The sequence below is a fragment of the Nannospalax galili genome, unplaced genomic scaffold (genome assembly GCF_000622305.1).
Source record: "Nannospalax galili isolate Female #2095 unplaced genomic scaffold, S.galili_v1.0 scaffold406, whole genome shotgun sequence".
Taxonomy (NCBI): domain Eukaryota; kingdom Metazoa; phylum Chordata; class Mammalia; order Rodentia; family Spalacidae; genus Nannospalax; species Nannospalax galili.
Genome location: NW_008357033.1, coordinates 8,182,587 through 8,204,114, shown reverse-complemented (window position 1 = coordinate 8,204,114; position 21,528 = coordinate 8,182,587). Strand labels below are relative to the sequence as shown.

At 52.1% G+C, this 21,528-nt stretch overlaps 1 protein-coding gene across 1 annotated transcript in view; it reads right to left on the bottom strand.

The window, feature by feature from the left end:
* Grip2 (glutamate receptor interacting protein 2) overlaps positions 1-21,528 on the bottom strand; it is a gene marked incomplete at its 5' end in the record, with an annotated part of 86,125 nt that overhangs the window by 12,120 nt on the left and 52,477 nt on the right. Inside the window, 20 exons of the mRNA XM_008854954.3 lie at positions 3,895-4,000; positions 5,083-5,254; positions 6,050-6,229; positions 6,735-6,874; positions 10,041-10,185; positions 10,933-11,078; positions 11,170-11,236; positions 11,481-11,561; positions 12,224-12,369; positions 12,798-12,984; positions 14,910-15,053; positions 15,353-15,475; positions 16,103-16,272; positions 16,357-16,504; positions 17,262-17,407; positions 18,356-18,431; positions 19,106-19,192; positions 19,774-19,919; positions 20,605-20,740; positions 20,988-21,068. Coding sequence (XP_008853176.2) covers positions 3,895-4,000; positions 5,083-5,254; positions 6,050-6,229; positions 6,735-6,874; positions 10,041-10,185; positions 10,933-11,078; positions 11,170-11,236; positions 11,481-11,561; positions 12,224-12,369; positions 12,798-12,984; positions 14,910-15,053; positions 15,353-15,475; positions 16,103-16,272; positions 16,357-16,504; positions 17,262-17,407; positions 18,356-18,431; positions 19,106-19,192; positions 19,774-19,919; positions 20,605-20,740; positions 20,988-21,068 — 2,627 coding nt within the window. The remainder of the gene's footprint in view (positions 1-3,894; positions 4,001-5,082; positions 5,255-6,049; positions 6,230-6,734; positions 6,875-10,040; positions 10,186-10,932; positions 11,079-11,169; positions 11,237-11,480; positions 11,562-12,223; positions 12,370-12,797; positions 12,985-14,909; positions 15,054-15,352; positions 15,476-16,102; positions 16,273-16,356; positions 16,505-17,261; positions 17,408-18,355; positions 18,432-19,105; positions 19,193-19,773; positions 19,920-20,604; positions 20,741-20,987; positions 21,069-21,528) is intronic.

Sequence of the window (21,528 nt, the reverse complement as noted above, 5' to 3'; positions counted from 1 at the left end):
TAATTATATTAATTCAACTGTAAACCTAAAAATTTACAGCCAATTTTGAAAGAGATGCATCCTACCTCAGGAAACCGTTATTGAATATGTCAATTGTGTTGTAATGATATGCTTCTTCTAAGTATGTTGTTATTAAATAAATCATTTTTAAAAATTAAAAAAAAAAGTAAGTAAGTCTTTAAAAAATAAAGTGGAGAGATATTCAGGAAGGCACCTGACATTGACTTCTGGCCTACATATATGCATGCAAGGGCCTGCATGCCGCCGCCCCCACACACACAGTACGACTTGGAGATCAGGGGAGCACAGGTATCCAAGGTTCTTGGACCAACAGAACTGTAGAATTCTAGGACTTCCAGGTAAGATTTATTGAGCTAATGCAGGAAGATCCTATCTTCCTCCAACTACATACAGACTTGGATGAACTTTAAAAAATGTAAAGCAAAAATGAAAAAATTTGAAGACAGTAAGCGCAGGAGTGGAGACATCCTACTTATGGACTTCAGAGCCCGAGGAAAGTAATGGGTCTGAGATGTGTGTTAGCCACTGGGTACCATTCAAGGGAAAGATGCTGTCTAAGTAGGAAGCTGGATGTGTCTTCTGACTGCTGGATGGGAACAAGAAAGGGCCTGCTCATCAGCATAAGAGTGCAGAAGGGACCTGTTGAAGGAGGGGGAAGTTGCTTGTGACAACTTTACCTCTTCATGAATGTGGGGTCAAACCTGCTTTCCTCAATAGCATAGAAATACCAGGCTGAGGGCTGGAGAGATGGCTCAGAGGTTAAGAGCACTGGCTACTCTTTCAGAGGACCCAAGTTCAATTCATAGCACCCACATGGTAGCTAACAACCATCTGTAACTCCAGTTCCAAGGGATCCGATGCCCTCTTCTGACCTCCGTGGGCACTACATGACACAGGTGCACTTACATACATGCAGGCAATACACTCATATACATAAAAATAATAAGTAAAATATGTTTAAAAAGAAAAAAGCACTGGGTAGAGAACATAATGTCAGCCCTGATTTGGTACTACTGATGTTCAAGACACGGCAGACTACCTCAGAGACACCCCACTACCACAGAGCAGAGGGGAGTCACGGGGCAACTGCAGCCAAAGTAACTGCAATGATGATATTTTTAAAGCCCACCTGACCAGAGACACAACAGCTAGGGCAATTCACACTCTGGGAGCTAGAAATAATAGGAAAAGCAAAAGGCATTAAGAAAAAAGAAGTCTCAGGGTGTGGGGAGATGGTGAAGCAGTTAAGAGCACTGGCTGAGGGCCTGGGTCAGTTCCCAGCGCCCGCATGACAGCTAGCAACCATCCATAATTTCAGTTCCAGTGGTTCCAACACTTTCTTCTGGCCTCTGTGGGTACACGCACAGGTACACTTATATACATGCAGGCAAAACACTCATACACATGAAAATAAAAATAAATAATTTTTAAATTTTTTAAAAGAAAAAAGTCTCAAGATGTAAAAACTAGAGATGTTATGGAAATACAGATATAGAAATTAAACATAACTTCTAGGAAATGAGTTAAACAGAATGAATACAGTCTAAGGGAAAATCAGTGAACTGGAAGAGATTAAACAAAGCAAGTAGCAGTTAAAACCCTAAACCTGTACTTCTGTTAATTTCAAGGGTTTAAGTCAAAATGACCATGGAAAACTAAAATATTTGATTCTGAGTAGACAATAAAAGTACCACAAACAAAACCTGTGGGGTCACAGGCAAGGCAGTTCTTACAGGTCAATTCATAGCTTTGAAAGTGTATTGCATAGAAAAAGAAGAGTGAAAATTAAATAGCTAAGAAACCAGAACAAAAAAACTGTCTAAGGAAGCTGGGCGTGGTAGCACAGGCCTTTAATCCCAGCACTCAGGAGACAGAAGCAGATAGATCTCTGTGAGATGGAGGCCAGCCTAGTCTACATAGTGAGTTTGAGACACTGTCTCAAAGAAAAAAAAAGTCTAAGGAGGGGCTCAACAGTTAAGAGCACTAGTTGCTCTTGAACAGGATCCAGGTTTGGTTCCCAGCAACCAGGTTTGGTTTTGGCAGTTCAAAACCATCAGTGACTCCAGTTCAAGGGGATCCAACACCCTCTTCTGACCTCCATGGGCATTGCAAGCATAGGTATACTTACATACAAACAGACAAAACATTTATACACATAAAATACAAGTAAATTAAAAATGTTTAAATGTTGGGACTGGAGGAATGGCTTCAGCAGTTAAGAGTATTGACTCTTACAGAAGACCTGGGTTTGGATTCCAGCACCCACATGGTGACTAACAACGGTCTGTAACTCCAGTTCCAGGAGATCCTACACCCTTTTGTATGCTCCCCCGGCACTGCACAACACGGGTGTACTTACCCACATGCAGGCATAACACTCATATACATAAAATAATAAGTAAATAAACCTATCAAATTTTAAAAAATTAAACATCTAAGGAAACGAATATCAAAGCTAAACAGAAGTGAGTAATATAAAAACAAAGAAATGGAAAAGAATAAAATCAAAATCTGATGGTTATTTGTTTTGAGGACCCTGGTAATTGGCAAAGCTGATGGAGGGGAGGATGGCCCCAATCAACAATACTAGAATAAAATGGGGGTGGTAGAGCAGTCTAGATGAGGCTTAGATTGAGGTAAACTGCTCTGAGAACAGGGTTCAGAATGGTTTTGTTAGATCCCCTGGGATCCTGAGGGGCAGCCTGTCCCATAGCTGCATGATGCTGATTTCACTCAAAGCTGGCACCTATGACCCCTCAAGGCTTTCAAAGGGCACACCCACATCATATGTGCACTGGCCCCATACCCACAAAGACAGCAAGATGGCCTCAGGGCACCACCACACACTTGCTTCAGACACACACTCCCTGAAGAGACCCTGCAGCATGTGCAGCATGCTCCCAGTACACACATGGTAATAATGCAAGCTTTCTCATATGTTTGGATGTTTGCAGCTGTTTCCACAGCTCCGTGCCCAGGTGAGAGAACACATACAGTGATGGTCAATATTAATTGTCCAACTGACAGGATCCAGAATCTCCTGGGAGACACACTTCTGGGCATGTCCATGAGGAAGCTTCTAAATTGGATTGACTGAGGTGAGAAGACCCACTCTGGAAATGGGCAGCACCATGCCCATGAGCTGGGGTATCAGACTAGAAAGGGGAGAAGTGAGCTGAGGACCAGCATTCATCCCTCTCTCTGCTTCCTGACTATGGCTGCAACATGGCCATCCATCTCACACTCCTGCCACCTTGCCTTCCCTGCTGTGATAGACTGTAGCTCAGATTGTGAGCCAAAATAACCCCTTCCTTTTTTATTCATTTTCTCTGTGTGCATGTGTATGTATGTGCAGTGTGTATGTATGTGCATGTTTGCATGTATATGGGCAACATGCATGGAGGTGTGCAGGAACTTATGTCTGTGTACATGTGGAGCCCAAGGTTGATACTGGGAATCGTCCTCAACCGCTCTTCCACCTTATTCACTGAGGCAGGGTCTGTCCCTTAATCAACCCCAGAGCTCACTCATATGGTTAGTCACGCTAGCAAGCTTGCTCTGGGGATCCTGTCTTCACCTTCTGAGTCTAGAATTACAGATAAGCTGCACACACACCCAGCATTTAGGTGGATTTCTGGGAATCTGAGCTCTAGGCTTCATGCTGTGCAGCGAATGCTTTAACCACTGAGTCATCTCTCCAGCCTCCAACCCTTCTTGATGTGGCTTTTGTCAGGTACTCTGTCCTCGCAACAAGACAAGTAGCTAGTATGCATGCCCAGGTGACATAGGAGCATGAGCCCAACTGTGTGCAGTGCACCCTCAGTGTGTCCAAGACATGGGACCCCTGCAGGCTCATCATCCAGGTGACCATACCTCTAACTCCCTTAGCAGCTCTGACTGACCACAGGACTCCAGGTCTTCGAGGGCCTCCCCAAACACTCTCCAGAAGCCCTCCTCTCGGGCAGGGCCAGGGGCTGGGCTGCAACGTAGGAACCACAGCGTCAACTCCTGGCGGGTAGGAGGGCGGGTGGGCTGGGCCTGAGGAGTCTTCGGCACCCAGGACCCAGTGCTGGGCTCCAGGGGCCATAGGGCTGGCAGGCAGGCAGGCGGGTGTCCTCGGTGGCAGTGCTGGGGCCCCGGGGCAGTGGTTGGTGACACAGAATGGGGGAAGACGCAGTTAGGGGCAACCAAGACTGTTGGTGGCCAATTAGAACAGGGGCAGATGAGACGGGGTGGAGAGCAGTGACACAGGACGCCTGGGAAGAAAGACAGACGGACAGAGGACAGAGACAGAGAGATCCATGGCATAGCCCAGGAAGACAGTCCCTGTTCCCACCCAGACACATGGCACCGTGGGACAGTGACAGGACAGAGCTAGAGCCAACCAGGACACAGATGGATGGAGAGAATGAGATATTTGTGCTGGGGGAGGGGTGGGCAACATCCATCCTGGCCAGCCCACACTGTGTGGCAAATCAGCAGCTAACACCAAGCCAACAGGAAGTGCCACAGTCTTCGAAGTCACCTCTGACAGCTTACACATTTGCTAAGTTCTTGGCACTGTGGTTTACAAAGTCCTCTTTCCTTGAAAGCCTGCCTTCCTCTCTTAGGGAAGATGATGTAATTCAGAGAGAAGGGGTGCAACCTGGGCAAGGGAAGTGCAGGTGCTTCTTGCAGAGACCCACTCTGTGGGAACCAGCTCCTGTGCCAGCCCAGTCAGGCACATGCAGCATGCACAGCCCAGGTTTTGGTGGTTGTGAACTAAGGGTCCTGCCAAGAGGATAGACAACCTGAACTAAGGAGGGGTCTGGACTTGAATTTTGAGTCCAGTGTTGCATCTCTGACAACAGGAGATTCACAGACTCAGGAGGAGCAAGGCAGGCTGCTGCCCATTCCACACCTTTGCTGCTGTTCCTCCACACTACGCTTCCTAGCCTTGCCCAGCGTGGCTCAGTACCTCTTTTCCTCAGACCAGGGATACTCTTCTGTTCCCCCCAGCTCCCTGGTCCAGACACTGCTACCCTCCTGGTTATCCCCCTTCATGGGGTTCCCACCACAGACCTCATCGGTGGCTCCCACTCCCCCTCCTCCTCCTCTGGGAAGTTCTCCTCAGTGGGGGCTGGTGTGTAGTTCGTCCTCCGGGGCTCAAGGGGTGGAGGGCTGCTCTTTAGCCTGCTGGGTCGCCACTCCTGAGGGGTCACACCCCCGATTGCTGCCTGCGGGGTGTAGGAACCTGGTGGGTGAAGAGGAACATGGGTTTTCACTCTATCCTTGCCTCATCCTCCTTCCCAGTTCCAGGCTGGGTACCAAGGGACATGTCAGTCTGTGCTTCTCTCTGGCCCAAGTGACCACTGAGAGCCCCAGGGGGCCCTGCCACCCCTCATGCTTCCTGGAACTCTCAGCCATTCAGCAGTTAACATTTGGGTTCCAGGACCCTGGCCAGTTCCACTAAGTGTGCCTTGCCCTAGACCTCCTTAAATGAGAGTTTTTGATTGGACCACAACCAAGCTCCACCTGCAGGACTCCAAGTGTTATGGGGTGAGCTTGGAGGTACAGCCAAGAACCTGGGATGGGGATGCTCGTGGCCTGTTCTCCGGGGCTGGAAGCCACCAAGGTCCCTGGAGGCCTTGCTGCTAGTTAGTTCCCTGAGCCAGGATTTGAGGGCCTCAACCACAGGCCAGAGGGCAGTACCTATGGATCTCTCAGTCACATGGGCAGGGAGGGTGCTGTCTGCCTTCCCCTCTTGCCCAGTTGATAGGGTGCAATGAACATTAGTTGAGCACCTACAGTGTGCTAGACATAGGGAAAAGGAGAGAGACAGCAGAAGTAAGGGCAGCTTGGTACCCAGCCTCATATAGAGGAAAGACAGGACTGTAGATCATTCTGGAGGGTGGAGGGTGAAGGATGGAGCCAGTGGTCCTCATGAACTGTCCCTATAAGACAGAGCTAGCTGAGAGAGAAGGCACTAGGAGAAGCAGGCAGCGGGATCAGCTTCTCCCAAATACGTCCAAGGTGCCTGGTTGATTACCTGAACCCCTGAAACCACCCTCTGTGGCTGAGCTGCCCCAAGACTCCATGGCACTGTCCACACTGGGTACAGCAGGAGAGAATCGGGCTCCCAGCAAGCCTCCCTTGATGGCTTCAGGTGGGTCCTCATCCACGTCGCTGGCCTCACTGAGGCTGCCTGACTGGCGGGGTAGGAGGGGGCCTGGGAGGAAAAGAGGGGTATCATCTCTGGCTTTGGAGACACAGATACTCTGTGAGCCTCAGTTTCCCCACTTCTGGGAACTCCCAGGCACCCTGGCAAACTGGCTTCTGCCATGTAGGTAGGGCACACTAGTAAACAAACCCACTTCATAAATGGGGAAACTGAGGCTCCCAAGACTGAGCAATATGCCCAAGGTCAAATGGTGAACAACAGTGGAGCTCTGACTAGATGAAATACCCCTAAGACTCAGGGAAATTGAGGGATGTACAGATGGGGACAGAGGCACATGCCAGCACCTAAAGGGTATGAGATGATAGGGAGCATGGCTTGGATCTAGTTTGTGCCCTCAGCTGTGGTGCATCACCCCTCTGGCTGAGACTCCCCCTTTGGCTGCCCTGGGGACACCCCCCAGGGACACCCCCCCCCAGGATGGTGGCACCGCCTGGTCCAGGGCTGCCCTTCCTCTACAGGCTGGGAGAGAGTGCTGGGACTGGGTGAGGCTCACAGTCCAGCTGCTTCTTGATCTTCAGTGTCACTGTCTCCCCAGCCACCTGCAGGAGGTGGATGGCCTCACTCAGTGGCCGGCCCTTGAGGCTCACACTGTTGATGGCCAGGATGCGGTCCCCCACATGGATGGCACCAGTCCTAGGGAATAGGCACAGGGCACGAAAGGTGCTTAGATGCTCAGGGCCTCGGAAGGTGGGGGTTCAGACACTACACAGGAGCCCCAAAGCACAGACCTGCCTGGTCCCCTGTGAGGGAGGAAGAAAAGCCAGGCATGATGGGTCATTCCTGCAATCCCACCACTCAGTGGAGGAAGGACTGTGAGACCAGTCTCAGAGAGGTAAGGAGGGAGGGAGGGAAAGAGAGGGAGGGAGGGAAGGTGGAAGGGAAGGAGGGAGGGAAGGAGAGGGAGGGAGGGGGGAAGAAGAGGGAGGGAAGGCAGAAAGGTGGGAGGGAGGGAGGGAGGGAGGGAGGGAGGGAGGGAGGGAGGGAGGGAGGGAGGGAGGGAGGGAGGGAGGGAGGGAGGGAGGGAGGGAGGGAGGGAGGGAGGGAGGGAGGGAGGGAGGGAGGGAGGGAGGGAGGGAGGGAGGGAGGGAGGGAGGGAGGGAGGGAGGGTGGGTTCAGGATCTCATAGCTGGTGCTTGGCAGCTAGGACGTGGATTCATGCCATTTTCAGACCTTCTGCTGGAAAATCCTCTCCCAGATTCCTGGCTTCTACCTTTGTTGATTCAGCTGAAGATCAAACTCTTCCTCCTCTTTTGTTTTGAGACAGGGTCTAGCTATGTAGCCCAGGCTGGCCTGAAACTCACTATGGAAATCAATGTTGAGGTTTCTCAAAACACTGAAAGTATAACTACTGTTTGACCAGGCTCTCTCACTCCTAGCTCTATATACTCTGTTCCCCCAAGAGATACATGCACACCTCGTTCATTACCACACTATTCCCAATAGCCAGGAAATGGAACCAGCCTATGAAAATGCAGTACATATACACAATGGAATTTTATTCAGATAAAGAAAACTGAGGTCCAGTGAGATGGCTCAGTGGGTAAAGACAAGTGCTCGCAAGCCAGATGACCCGAGTTCCATCCCTAGGACTTACTTGGTGGAAGGGAAGGAAAGAACCAGCTCCCAAAAGTTGTCCTCTAACCTCTCCACACGTGCCCACACACATGTGAGTGTGCATGCACACACAAATAAATAAATGTAATTTTTAAAAGTTGTTTTAAAAAGAAAAGAAAATTAAATTATAAAATTTTCAGGAAAATAGATAGCACTGGAAATCATTAAATCATTAAGCAAAATAAGCCAGACTCAGAAAGATAAATACCACATGTTCTCTCTCACATGTGGGGCCCTGATTTAAGATTTTATATAGGGAGGGGTAGAAGGGGACTGTGAAAGAGAACTGACCTTCAGGGAGAGGGAAGACAGAGAAAGAGAGGTGGTGGAATGCTTGTGACCAGAAAACAGTGGAGGTGGTATTTGAGGGAAAGAAGGGGACCAGGAAGAGGGGTACAGGGCATTGTGGGAGGCAGTGGGGGATGGGGCTGAATAAGAACAGAATGTTACAACATATGTATAAAATGCCATAATGAAATCCATTACTTTTCATGCTAACTTTAAAAATTAAGAGAAAATTTAAAATATATTGATTACACTGGGCATGGTGGTGCAAGCCTTTAATCCCAGGACTCAAGAGGCGGAGGCAGGTGGATCTCTGTCAGTTCAAGGCCAACCTGGTCTACATAGTGATTTTCAAGCCAGCTGAGGCTAAGGGAGACCCTGTCTCAAAAAGATTTTTTATATATATAGATATAGATATAGATTACATGTTGAAATGCATGCATTTAAGATTACGTTGGTTTCATTTTACTTTTTGAATGTGACTACTAGAAAGCTGTTTTGGAGTGCAGGTCTGATTATACTGCAAATTGTGCTTTGCAGCCCCAAGCTGTCCAGCCAGGAAGGCTGGGGGTTGATGTAAACCCCAGCTGCAGAGCCTGCTGGAGTCAGAGTGGTCCCCTCAGCCCCTGCTGTCTCCAGGGAGTCCAGCAGGTGGCACTCCAGAAGTGGCCGAACCTGTGTCTCTGGTCCCTGAAGACCCTCTACACCACCACCTCCCCCTCCTCCCTCCATGGGGTTCACCCTTGAGCCAGAGCCTTGCAGGGGAGCTCACCCTTCCTCATGCCCCTAACTGATTCATCCCTTCATAGCCATGGGAGAAAGTTAGGGCTCACCCACCTGGGGCCCATTCTAACTCTGCCCACCCCACCCAGCAGACAGCCAGGCCATCTTCCTGTCAGGGCTCCTTCCCTGGCACAGATCAGGGACACATCCAAGGGGCAGATAGCCCAACTTCCCCAGGGCCTCAGAAAAAGTTCATATGTGTGGCTCTAGCACTAGGGTGCTGCTGCAATTCAGGTGCACAGTGGCCTCTAAATCTGTCACAGTGTTGACCATCAAGGATGCACTCTGGGAAGAAGATAAATGAAGGTGAGCAGTCTCTGCCCTGGCTCTCTGCCTTGTTTTTCTACTGGACTGGACCAAAACTCATGTTAAGGATGGGGAGTGATGCTCAGAGGGAGGAAGTGACTGGCCCGCTGTCCCTCAGAGCTACAATGTTGGTATAGAAATCAGACACTCCAGAAGTGGCCGAACCTGTGTCTCTGGTCCCTGAAGACCCTCTACACCACCACCTCCCCCTCCTCCCTCCATGGGGTTCACCCTTGAGCCAGAGCCTTGCAGGGGAGCTCACCCTTCCTCATGCCCCTAACTGATTCATCCCTTCATAGCCATGGGAGAAAGTTAGGGCTCACCCACCTGGGGCCCATTCTAACTCTGCCCACCCCACCCAGCAGACAGCCAGGCCATCTTCCTGTCAGGGCTCCTTCCCTGGCACAGATCAGGGACACATCCAAGGGGCAGATAGCCCAACTTCCCCAGGGCCTCAGAAAAAGTTCATATGTGTGGCTCTAGCACTAGGGTGCTGCTGCAATTCAGGTGCACAGTGGCCTCTAAATCTGTCACAGTGTTGACCATCAAGGATGCACTCTGGGAAGAAGATAAATGAAGGTGAGCAGTCTCTGCCCTGGCTCTCTGCCTTGTTTTTCTACTGGACTGGACCAAAACTCATGTTAAGGATGGGGAGTGATGCTCAGAGGGAGGAAGTGACTGGCCCGCTGTCCCTCAGAGCTACAATGTTGGTATAGAAATCAGAATCTAGTTTAGCTGGTCCCAAAGCCCACCTCTTTGCTCCCTAAGTGTTCCCAGGCCCTCCCTGTGCTCTTACAGAGTCCTGACTCACCTTTCTGCCAGGCCGCGCTTGGTGAGGCCAGAAATAATGATGGGATCAAACGGTTCCTCTGTGCCCGAGATAGTGATACCAAGGGGGCCACCATAGCGCTTCAGCTCCACTGTGTAGCTGACTGCACCCGAGCTCTCCTGTTCATCTGCAAGGGGACAGGCAGCCTGAGGGTGAGACCCAGGAAGGGGCCCCTCCCCCAGCCTGGGTGTTGTTTCAATGTCTTAGGACCTCATCAGTCCTCACACACTCACTCAGGCAGGACTTCAGGGGTATACCCTGGGGACCTGGAGACCTGGAGGTCCCCTCAATCTGCTGCCCAAACTCCATTAAGGGAAGAAAAAAAAAGGCTAAAGAAACACAGAACCAACATTTGAAAGTACAGATTTCTTACACCACCCACAGTGACTCAAGATTTACGGAAAGGGAAGAAGAAAGGGGGGAGGGTGGGAAGGAAAAAGAAGTAGAAAGGAAAGTAGAGGAGGAAGAACCAAGAAGGAAACAAGGCATAAAGGAAATCAAAAAGGAAAGAGAAATGAAAAAAGAAAGAGCACAGGAGAGAAGGGAGAGGAGAGGGGAGGGGAGAGGAGAGGGGAGGGGAGGGGCAAGGCGAGGGGAGGGAAGGAGATGGGGAGGGAGGAACCTGTCCGTGAGTGGCTTTCTCTCCTGGGTGGGGGCCCTAGATTGCTTCTCTGGATATGGGGTTCACTCACCACTCTCTTCTGCCTCCCTGCCTCTTACCTCTGTCCTCCATGGGGCAGCCCCTTACATCAAGCATCCCTCCCTAGCCAACATCTCATGCTTGGAGGACTCTCCCTGAGGCTCCCAAAGGCCTAGAGCTTGATCCCAGCCCCTACTCCCACCTCTTGGTGGGCAAAGTCTCCTAAGAGCATACCCGAGTTGTCCTCATCTTTCCGTATTTTGAGCTTGACCAGATCCTCGCACTGGCGCAGGATTTGCACAGCGTCCTCCATAGGACAGTGGTCCAGGCGGATATTATCAATGGCCAGCAGTTTATCCCCTGGCTCCAGGGTGCCAGTCCTGAATGAGCGGGACAGGGATGGGAGGAGCCTGGCACAGGAGGACACTGCCCCACCCCTGTGGCCGGGTCCCTGCCCATGCGGCGCCCCACCTGTGTGCCACACTGCCTTTCTTGATGTCAGAGATGATCAGGGGCTCCCCTCGCTTTCTGCTGGCCGCTGCAGGGTGAGGGAGAGAGGCTGTAAATCTGATCTTCAAGGGCCTCTGCCTAAGGTGGACTGTGGTGAGGCCCAGGGGTCCAGAAAGGACACTGTTTACTCCTAGTCCCATTGCTTCCTGGCTGTGTGGCTGTGAGCAAATCAGCTTGCTGTTCCATGCCTCCATGTCTGTGCTATAAAATGGTGGTGTTCCCGCCACCCTATGGGGATGTGGTAAGATTAAACCAGGTATGAGGGGACTCACAACTGATGGTGATGCCCAACTCTACTCCACGCCTCTTGGGCAGCTTCACGTGGAATGTCCCACTGCTCGGGATGACAGATTCTGAGAACAAACAGTCAAGAAATACACCAGACTCCAGAAGAATCACAGATCCCTGTCTTACAAGGGTTTTCAGGGCATATGGGAGGGAGATCTCAGAGAGTTACCATTCCAATTCCACCCTGCTGCCCCTTCCTGTAAGGATGAAGACACTGAGGCCCAGAGGGTTGACAGACTGGCAGGAAACAGCTGAGCACTGTTCTCAGAGCAGAGAACAGACAAAAGCCAGAGCTGGGGCAGCTTATATCCAAACTTGGCCCACTTTCCAGCTAAGGTGGGCTGAGCCTGGCTGGACATATTCATGACTTCTTTCTCCAAATCACACTCATGCAGGGTCATCTGCTATCTGACAGATGGGGAAACTGAGGGTGAAGGGATGGAGTGTCCAGTCCACACAGTGTAGAACTCACAGGATCAGAGCTCTGACCCAAGCTGCTGTTTCAGGTTCTCCACCTGTGCCCTGTGGAGAAGCGGCCTGGAGTCTTTCAGTCCTGCTCTGTCCCTGCAGCATCCAGTCCACTGCAAGTCCTCCTGACCCATCACTCCTGTGCGGTACTCTCTCCTCCTCAGGCAAGGCTCAGGCCTACACTGCACAGGACCCTGGGAGCACAATGGGGCAGGGGCAGGGTCCCAGACTGTGCAGGGCAGCTGGGCCTCCCACTCACCTGCCACATCGAACTCAATCTCCAGAACAACTTTTCGAGTCAGTGCAGCATCACGCAACAGCTGGTTGGCTTCCTCCATAGTCCCATCTTCAGTAGCAATGCCATTGATGGATAGGACACGGTCCCCCACCTGCAGCAGCCCACACCTAACCCCGGACCCGGTGGAGAGAAGAGACTGGTGAAATCTCAGTCAGAAGACTAGAACCCCAGGCACAGGGCAGGGCCAGGGCACAACCCTCAGCTCCTGGTCTCCATGATTCATCCCTTCCCTCAGCTAAGGATTTGACCCTACTGGGCCTCAGTTTATGTCTGTCCACTGGGGATGGTGCTATGGTTTCTCACAAGACTCACAGAGTCCTCTCACTGTAAGCAGACAGGGCTCATGTCCTGTGTGACAAGTGCACCCACTTCTCTGAACCTCAGCTTCCTCAACTGTAAAATGGGGCTGGTGATGGGACCAATATGATGATTAAGTCATGTACACCTGTCAAGCCAGGGTCCACGGTTGCGACTCCGTTTCCCCGGCTGGACTAGTTCTCTCTAAATTACAGGCCCAGGGAGGTAGCAGGCTCACCTCTCAGCCGGGCTGTCAGGCTCGATAAAGCGCACCAAGGGCGGGGAGGACAGGGTCTCAGTAGCAAAGATGCCGCCCTGAAGCTGGAGGCCAAAGCCGCTGAGAGGATCTCCACAAAGCACGACTTCTGTGGTCTCCGAATGGACAATCTGCCCGCCTGGCCCTACCGTGCTGGAAGCCAGTGACACTGTGGGACAAGAGGGCCTGGTGCTCAGATGAGCCCCCATGAGACCTTCTAGGGCTGCCCACTGGGAGCCCTCACAAGGTCCCAGAGTCAGAGGGGTAGGTGATGGAGAGTCCCAGGACCACCTGGGATGGGCTTCCGTTTCTTCATCTGATCCTCCTGCCTCGTTACAGGCATGCACCACCATGCTGGGTCTATTTGGTGCTGAGGATAGACTGCAGAGCTTCATGCATGCTAGCAAGCACTCTACCATCTTAGCTACATTCCCAGGCTTATCACTGTTGTTTTGGGGGAGGGGGCATTCAGTAAAATAAGGGTCACTTCAACAGTAGACACTAGTCAATCTAATCAACAGGGATGGCAGAATGACTGACAGGCATGTAGCATATACACGGTGGACATACTGTGCAGACTGTTCATGTCCAAGGATGGACCAACTGAGACAATCTACTCAAAACAGTGCACAATTTAAAACATGTGAGTGGTTTATTTCTAGACTATTCTATTTAATATTTTCAGATTGTGGTTGGTTGAATGTAGGTAACAAAAACCTTGACAGCAAAACTGGAAAAGGGAGACTGTACTCTACACACATTTTGCTTTGGTAATGACTTCATTTCTAAAAGATTTATTTTATATTATTCTTTTCTTTTTGGTCTTTTTTTGAGACAGGGTCTTCCTGAACCCCAGCTGGCCTGGAACTCACTGTATAGACCAGGCTGACCTTGATCTCACAGAGATCCACCTGCCCCCGCCTCCAAAGTGCTGGGATAAAAGGCATACACCACCATGCCTGTCTAAGATTTTTTAAATTTTATTTATTATTTTTTATTTTATGTGTATGTATGTATTGCCTGCATGTAGGTAAGTGCACCCATGTTGTGCAGTGCCCTTGGAGGTCAGAAAAGGCTGTCGGATCCCGGAACTGGAGGTATGTATGTATTGCCTGCATGTAGGTAAGTGCACCCATGTTGTGCAGTGCCCTTGGAGGTCAGAAAAGGCTGTCGGATCCCCTGGAACTGGAGTTATGGACAGTTGTTAGCTGCCATGTGGGTGCTGGGATTCAAACCCAGGTCTTCTGCAAGAACAACCAGTATTCTTAACTGCTGAGCCATCTCTGCGGCCCCTAAGATTTATTTTATTATTCTTAATTAGATGTATGTGTGTGTGTATCTGTGCGTAGTTATGTACTTAAGAGTGCAGGTGCCTGAAGAGGGTGTCAGATCCCTTGGAATTGGAGTTAAAGATGGTTGTGAGTTGCCATGTGGGTGATGGGAACCAAACTCAGACCCTCTGTAAGAGCAGCAAGCATTCTTAACCATGGAGCCATCTCTCCAGTCCCTGGTATGACTTTATTCCTATGCAGCCCACATAACCACAGTGGTCATGCCTTCAGTGTATGGTCCGGTGGCTTTAATATGTTCATAATCAAGCAGACCCCACCAACATCAACCTCAGAGCATGGTCATTCCCTCCCAAAGAAACTCAGAGGTGGGCCTGGTGGCACCCAGCACTTAAGAGGCTGAGTCAGGAGGATTGCAAGTTCCAGGCCAAACTGGGCTATGTGCGAGACCCTGTTTCTCAAAAACAAAAAGAAAAAAAGAAGTGCTGTCTCCTTACCCATCTGGCCACCATGTCCCAGGCAATCAGCAACCTATTTCTGTCTCAGTGGGTGTCCCTGGACACATCACAGAAATGGCCTCGCCCAGCATGTGGCCCTCGGTGACAAGCACTGAACAGTGTCTCACTGCTGCCTTAACTGAACACTCCACTGTACGGTTGCACCATGTCCAGGTAGCCAGGGCATTGTGTATTTAACTCCTATTCCTTATCACACCTGGCACCCTACCCCAAGTCCCCACCCACCAGCTCCATCCTTGCTCCCAGAGGCACCCCATAAGGACCCCACAGGACTGTCCCCTACTTACAAGAGCTCCTGTGTTCTCTCCTCCGCTGCCTCCTCCGCCCTGCCGTGGTCTTGGGGCTCATGGGTCCTCGGGGCAGGGTGCTGGCACTGGCACATGGAAAGGCGGAGTTCATGGTTGGTGAGGAGAAAGGCGTTGAAGACAAGGCTGGGGAGACCAGAGCACAGCCCTGTGAACCCCGGCAGGGCTCCATCTGTTGCCAGGGGCGGGGGATGAGGTGGGGCATGGGTGTGCAGTGTTTCCCTTCACTGCATCCCTTTGCTGTGTGACCTCAGGCAGGTCTCTGTCCCACTCTGGGCCTCACAGGCCAAGGTTTCTACAGGCCTTGGAAGCATGCTATTAGGGACAGGCTGGGTGACAAAGGACAATCCCCTGCCCAAGTACAACAGGCACAGTAGGAAGGGGTGCTTAGGGGGGCAGCCTTGCTGCCATGGCAGGTACATTACATCGACTCTGGTCATGGCCACCAGGTGCCCAGGCAGGAGCTCTGCAGTGACTGGGCCTCGGGCTGTTGGAAGAGAGGACACAGGGGTCCCAACGATGCAGCTGCTCACTCCTCTGCACTCTCACTGTGGCCATGGGAAGAGGAAAGTGGTGTGAGTATTGAGGGCGAGCTAGGTTGGACTCCCCACACTCAGGAAGTGAGACCCAAGACCCCTGCACTGCCTGAGCCAGTGAGGCACAGCCAGCCTACTGCCTCCCACATATGCCAGGCATGGTGCCCGGGCACCAGCTTCAGCGACAGACAAGGAAAGCCAGGCCACAGGCCCACAAGCAACTGCTCTGAATCCTAGAAGTTTCTAGCTGAGTGATGCCCACAATAGCAGGGGGCATAGTGGGCAGATGGTGCTAGGAGGTCCTTTAGACTCTGTGGCAAAAATCAGAGCACATGGGGCACCAGCAGTTGGCTTCCCCATTCCCTGCTCTAGGCTCCTTTGTCATTACATCAGGCCATGGTGAGGTTGAGAATGAGCTCTGAGAGCTTCCAGGTGGGCCTGGCCCTTAGCGGAAACTATGTTAACAAAGCCTGGCTTCAGCCCACTGTGCTTCTCACAGCCTCTGGGGCCTCAGTGGGATAGTCAGCATACTGGCCTCAGACAGTTCTCCTGCCTGCTCAGGGCTTCCATCCCAGGGCTCTGGGATCTTGTATGCACTCCCACTCTAGGTTTGGTCTACAGACCTGATGAGGGACTCACCTGCTTCTGGGGGCTTCAGGGGCCGCTGACTCTGGGGGGCAGGCAAGATCTCCAGCCGCACTTTCTCAGTCACACTGGCCAGGAGCTTGGTGGCCTCAAGTAGTGAGCAGTGCTCTGTGCTGGTGCCATCAATGGCCAGGATGTGGTCTCCAGCATGCAGGGCACCACTCCTATAGGCCAGAGGCATAGAGGGGCTGGTCCATTGGACAGCACCGTAGGCTGCCTCCCCACTGCTCACCCCTACCTCTCCTCACCTGTCCACTACGCTGGCTGGCTTGATGCGGTCAATGGTGATGGCTGGCTTGTTCCGATGGGAGCCAGTGGTGAGTGAGATCCCCAGGGCAGACCCCGGCGTCTTGGCTATTTCTACTACCAATGGCCCTGAAGCATTGGTCACAGTGTCTGGCACAATGGAAAAAAGTACTGTAGAATGTAAACATTGCTCACTGGTCCTGCCCAGCCTGGCTCTGCTGTGGGTTAACTCTTATTGCCAAGGAAGGGGCCAGTCACAGGCCACATGCATATCACAAGCAGGGGTGCTAAGGGGAAGAGGCACATACAGCCACCAGCAAATCAGACTGGTGTGACCTCCACTGATTTCCCAAACATTCCCATTCCCAAACAGTCTAGTCCCTGTATCATTCTCCCAGGGACAGCTAGTCACTTCCTGCAGCCCCTTGGGTTCCACCACCACCCCCTCTATCCTGGCCTCCTCCCACTCAGTCATCTGCTGCAGCCAGGTCAAATACACACACCCCCGGCTCCTACCCCAAGTTCCTACCCCCAGCTCCTGCCCCAGGGCTTTGGCACCGATGGTTCATCCTGCCTGGAAGGCTCATCCCCAGGCCTGTACCCCCTCACTCCAGCCCTAGTCCTAGAGGCCATGCCCACTCCCCTTCTCTCTTTCTCTTACTGCCATCTAACACACATCAACTTACCCAATCTACTAGTTGACCTTCCCTCCCGGTGAGACCAGAGGCCTCATCTGTAATCGTTCCTGCTGGATCCCCAATGAATCAGAAAATGCCTGCTACATAGCATGAATTGCCTAAAGAGGCTCAGAGAGGCTAAGAAATTGGCCCAAGATCACACAGCCTTTGAGGTGCTAAGGATCAGAACCCTTTCCCAGCCAGGACCTTACCCTCAGGCACCAACATACCCGATGTGGACACGTCGTACTCCACTTGGAAAAGGGCCTCATGGCTACACTGCTGCAGGGTGGCTAGTGCAGTGGCATGGCTGGCCCCGTGCAGTGGGATCCCATCTACACTGAGCAGTCTGTCACCCACCTTCAAGGAGCCCTCCCTACGGCAGAGGGGAAGGCCCATCAGTGAAGGGAAGTGGGGCAGAAGGGAAACACTGAGTGTGGAGGCAAGTCTGAGTAGGGGTGAGCAGATGGGGTGGGCGAGGAAGGGGTGCCAGGCCAGCTTAGATGCCCTCTACCTCACAGTATTTCTGAGTTTGGGGTGTTCTTCAAGGCCACCCACCCAGCTCCTGCACCAGGGGTAGCACTACAGCCCAGAGAGGGTGCCTGCCTTACAAGGACCACACAGCATCAGAAGAGGGGCGGTCTGCAGGTACCATGTTGCCCATTGTAGAGTCTCCTACCACTGTCCCCATCCTGACTTTCCAGCAGGATCTCTGGCCTAGTGACAGAAGAGCCTGGGAAAGAACTCGGCAGGGCTTTGGTTTGGGCCTGACCCCTGCCCTGGAATGCCAGCCCAACAGGTGCCAAAGCTATTCTAGGAGGTTCTATGAATAGCAGTTAGCTCATGGAGGCCCTGTCCCAAGGACAAATTTAGATCTTCCACAAACCTGGCCCAGGCTTCTTGTCAAATGACCAGGAATCTCCAGCCCAGAGATCTAGGGGGTCAGAGTTCCTGGGTGGGGCCAGGACACATTCCTCCCCCCATATCCTGCCCTGGCTCTGCTGGGCTGAGCCAGGCATAGCCAGGCATGGGAGATTATCTCAGATAGGCCCGATGATGGCCAGTCACTGATTCCAGGCTATCCTGCCTCAGTCTGAGTCAGGAGGAGGCGGGAAGGAATCAGCCAGGGTCTCCCTTCTGGGTGTCACCCAGGTTCACCAATTCTCTGACTGACTGTGGGCAGGTATGTCCCCTCCCCAGCCTCAGTTGCTCATCTAGGCAATGAGCTGAAGAAATGGGCCCTCAGAAGCCCAGGAAGCATTCACAGGGTTTCTATTCAGCATGTGGCCGGGGATGTACCTGCTTCTGTCTCTGGCAGGCTCACCTGTCTGCTGGGCCACCAGGCCGCACATAGGTCAGGACAAGTGGGCGGGATTTATGCAGGTCCTCGTGGGCTCCTCCTGGACAGAATTCAACAAGAAGCAGGAATCATCTACCCACTGCTTCCCTGGTGTGCAAATGGCCTGACTTCACCCCAGGTAGTCTCCCTCAATAGAAGACCTTGTCCTTGCTCTTCAAGGAACTTTTTGTGAAATACCAACTATGAGTCCTCCCCAGGGAGGATGAGGGACAGCAAATACTACCCAAATCCTGTCAAATAGCTTGCTTCCCCTCCTGTGATCTCATCTTCTCTCCCTTTTTGCCCCAATTACTAGGCAGCTCCAAACTTGTTGTGAACCTCAGTAACAGCTTTCTCCATCATCATCTTTTGTCTGTTTCCCCATCTTGCTCCCTTCAGCCCTTCACACTTCATTGTTTCACTCAATTTTCCACTTAGCACTGAACTTGACTCTGAGGTCCTGGGTTCTTGAAAGTCCTAAGCTAGGGATGGCAAGATGGCTCAGTAGATAAATATTCTTACTGCCAAGCCTGACAACCTGTGTTCAATCCCAAGAACCCACATGGTGGGCGCTTACAAGTTGTCCCCTGACACATACACACCACATACACACACAGATTCCAGGTTAAATAAATGAATGTAAAGTCCCAAGCAAGGTGCATGAAACAGAACACATGTGGATTCTCAGCAGCCTCTCTCTTATTTCCTCAACTCCAAGGTGACTGTCACACTGACCTCTGAGGACAAAGCCAAAACTATTGCCTTCCTTGTAGAGGGAGACATCCACCGTCTTAGAAATGATCCTTGGGTTGTTCTCGGGAGCTGTGGAAAAATTGAGGCCTCCTTTGAGTCTCTCTGCCACATCTTTGAGCCAGCAGATGTGCCTGAGGCTCGCTCCAGGAAAGCTGGGTGAGCAACCACTGTCTCAGTGGTGGCCAGCCTCTCTCCACATTGCAGGTAGAAGCAAGTTGTGGAAAGGTCCCCATCCCTACCCACACCTAGTCTACCACCAATAGGGGAAGGAACCTGGCCAAGCTACAAGGACCATGACAGAGCTCAGGCTACAATGAACCTAGGGGCTCAGGCCAGGGTGGGTTTCCGGTCACTACAATTTTAAGAATGAAAATCAAGAGCTGGGAGATGTCCCAGGCCACTGTGCTCAGTGCAGGGCAGTGGGACAGGGAACAAGTTATTCAGTCAGTGTCCCCCAAACCTTCCCCTCTATCCAACAGTAGGTTATGAACAGATCCTCACCACCTGGTGACAGAAGACTGCTTCCATGCCCTGTGATGCGCCGCCCACCCTGTCTTGGTGATCCCCACACCCCCGGCTCTGGTGGGGAAGCAGCTGTGTACCCCCATGCCCAAGGCAGTGGACAGAGTTCCCCGTCCAAGGGCACCCACCAGGCGGGGGCAGCTCATACTCCACCTCCAGCACCACGCGCTCGCCCACGTTCTTCAACAGCGTGATGATCTCGTCATGTCGGAGCCGAGTCAGGTGGATCCCATTCACTGAGCGGATATAGTCACCGACGTTCAGCAAGTCACTCCTGAGGCAAGGAGGTCAGAGCCCATGTTGGACCACTGCCAGGCTGGGGGAGCTGGCATTCACGTCCTTCTTCCCTGGGGCCTTCAGACTCCCTGGGTCTTCATTTTACAAACAGGGAAGTTGAGGCTCAGAGAAATTGTTCCCTTGTCCAAGGTCACATAGCCAGGGCAGTAGGATGACACAGGACTTCCCAGCCTGGCCCCCTGTGCTGCACTGGTGAGACCATCATGGTGACATCTCCGACCAGTCTGCACAAGCCCAAGAAACAGCCAGAAGGCTCCATTCATTGCTCTTCCCCCATTCTCTTCCCATGGTCCACTGAAACCCTTCTGGTCTGCTCATCTGGATGGTTGGCCCATGGGAGGCCAACTTCCAGCCCTCACAGTCTAAGAGAGTGCCCAGAGCAGTGAGTACAGACTGCTGCCTTGGTGGGCAGTCCCAGTGACCTTCCTAGAAGCAGTGACTTCTGTGTTGAGTGGGTCAGGGGATGAATAGGAGTCTGCCAGGAAAGTGCTGTAGGAAACATGGATGTATGGCCTGGCGGATGGGGCACTGTGACCATGCGGTAGAGAAGAGGCCGGGCCTAGGATCAGCCTCCACCAGAGGTCTCCCTGTGGCAGATATCAAGCTGTCTCTCCTATCTGCTGGACCCCTCAAATGCCCCTCCAACTGCCCACACTTCTTACCTGGCCGCCAGGCCCCCAGGTCGCAGGTTGGAGACCCTGGGCTTCCCGTCCTTGTCAGTGCCTCCCGAGATGGTCAGGCCCAGAGTGCTGCCCTCACGTTTGATCAGCTCCACCACAGTGACACCCCGGAACTCCTCTGCTGGCAGAACTGGGTGGGTGAGCAGGAAGCCAGGCAGTGCCTGCCCAGGACCAAGCCTTGAGGAGGCTAAGGTGGGGAGGCAGGCACTAGGCAAGTCTATGCTGGGTGCCATCACTCCCCACAAGGGAGGACCAGAGTGACCTCACTGAGGGCACAGGGCCAGTTAATGGCAGCACCCACACTGTGTGAATCATGGGGACTCTCTGAGCCTTCAGAACCTGAGGGCCAGTCAGAACCACCTTACCTGGGATGCTCTGACGGCGGCACACCAGGGCCCCATCAGCCCCCACTGTGTCTTTGCCCCCTTTGGAGTAAGGCCCATCGTCTGTGGGAGAAAGTTGGAAATTAAAAAAAAAAAAAAAATCAGAAACCGTTCTGGGCTTTGACAGGTACAGGCATTATGTTGGGTGTTTTAGGACATCTAGAGATGAGGTAGCACACAGTTATCCCCAGTATTCATGAGGATGGGCCCAAGACCCAGGTGAAACCCAGATCTGTGGATGTTCCAGCTGCGCTTGTAAAACCATGTAGTGTTTACAAAGCTAGAACCGTCTGATGAAGATGACTGAGCCATAAACACAATACCTAATATACTGCAAATTCTGTGGACACAGTCACACTGTGTGGCTTAGAAAGGAATGATGAGAGGGGCTGGAGAGATGGCTCAGCGGTTAAGAGCATTGGCTGTTTTTGCAGAAGACCGGGGTTCAAATCCCAGCACCCACATGGCAGCTAACAACTGTCTGTAACTCCAGTCTCAGGGGATCCGACAGCCTCTTCTGACC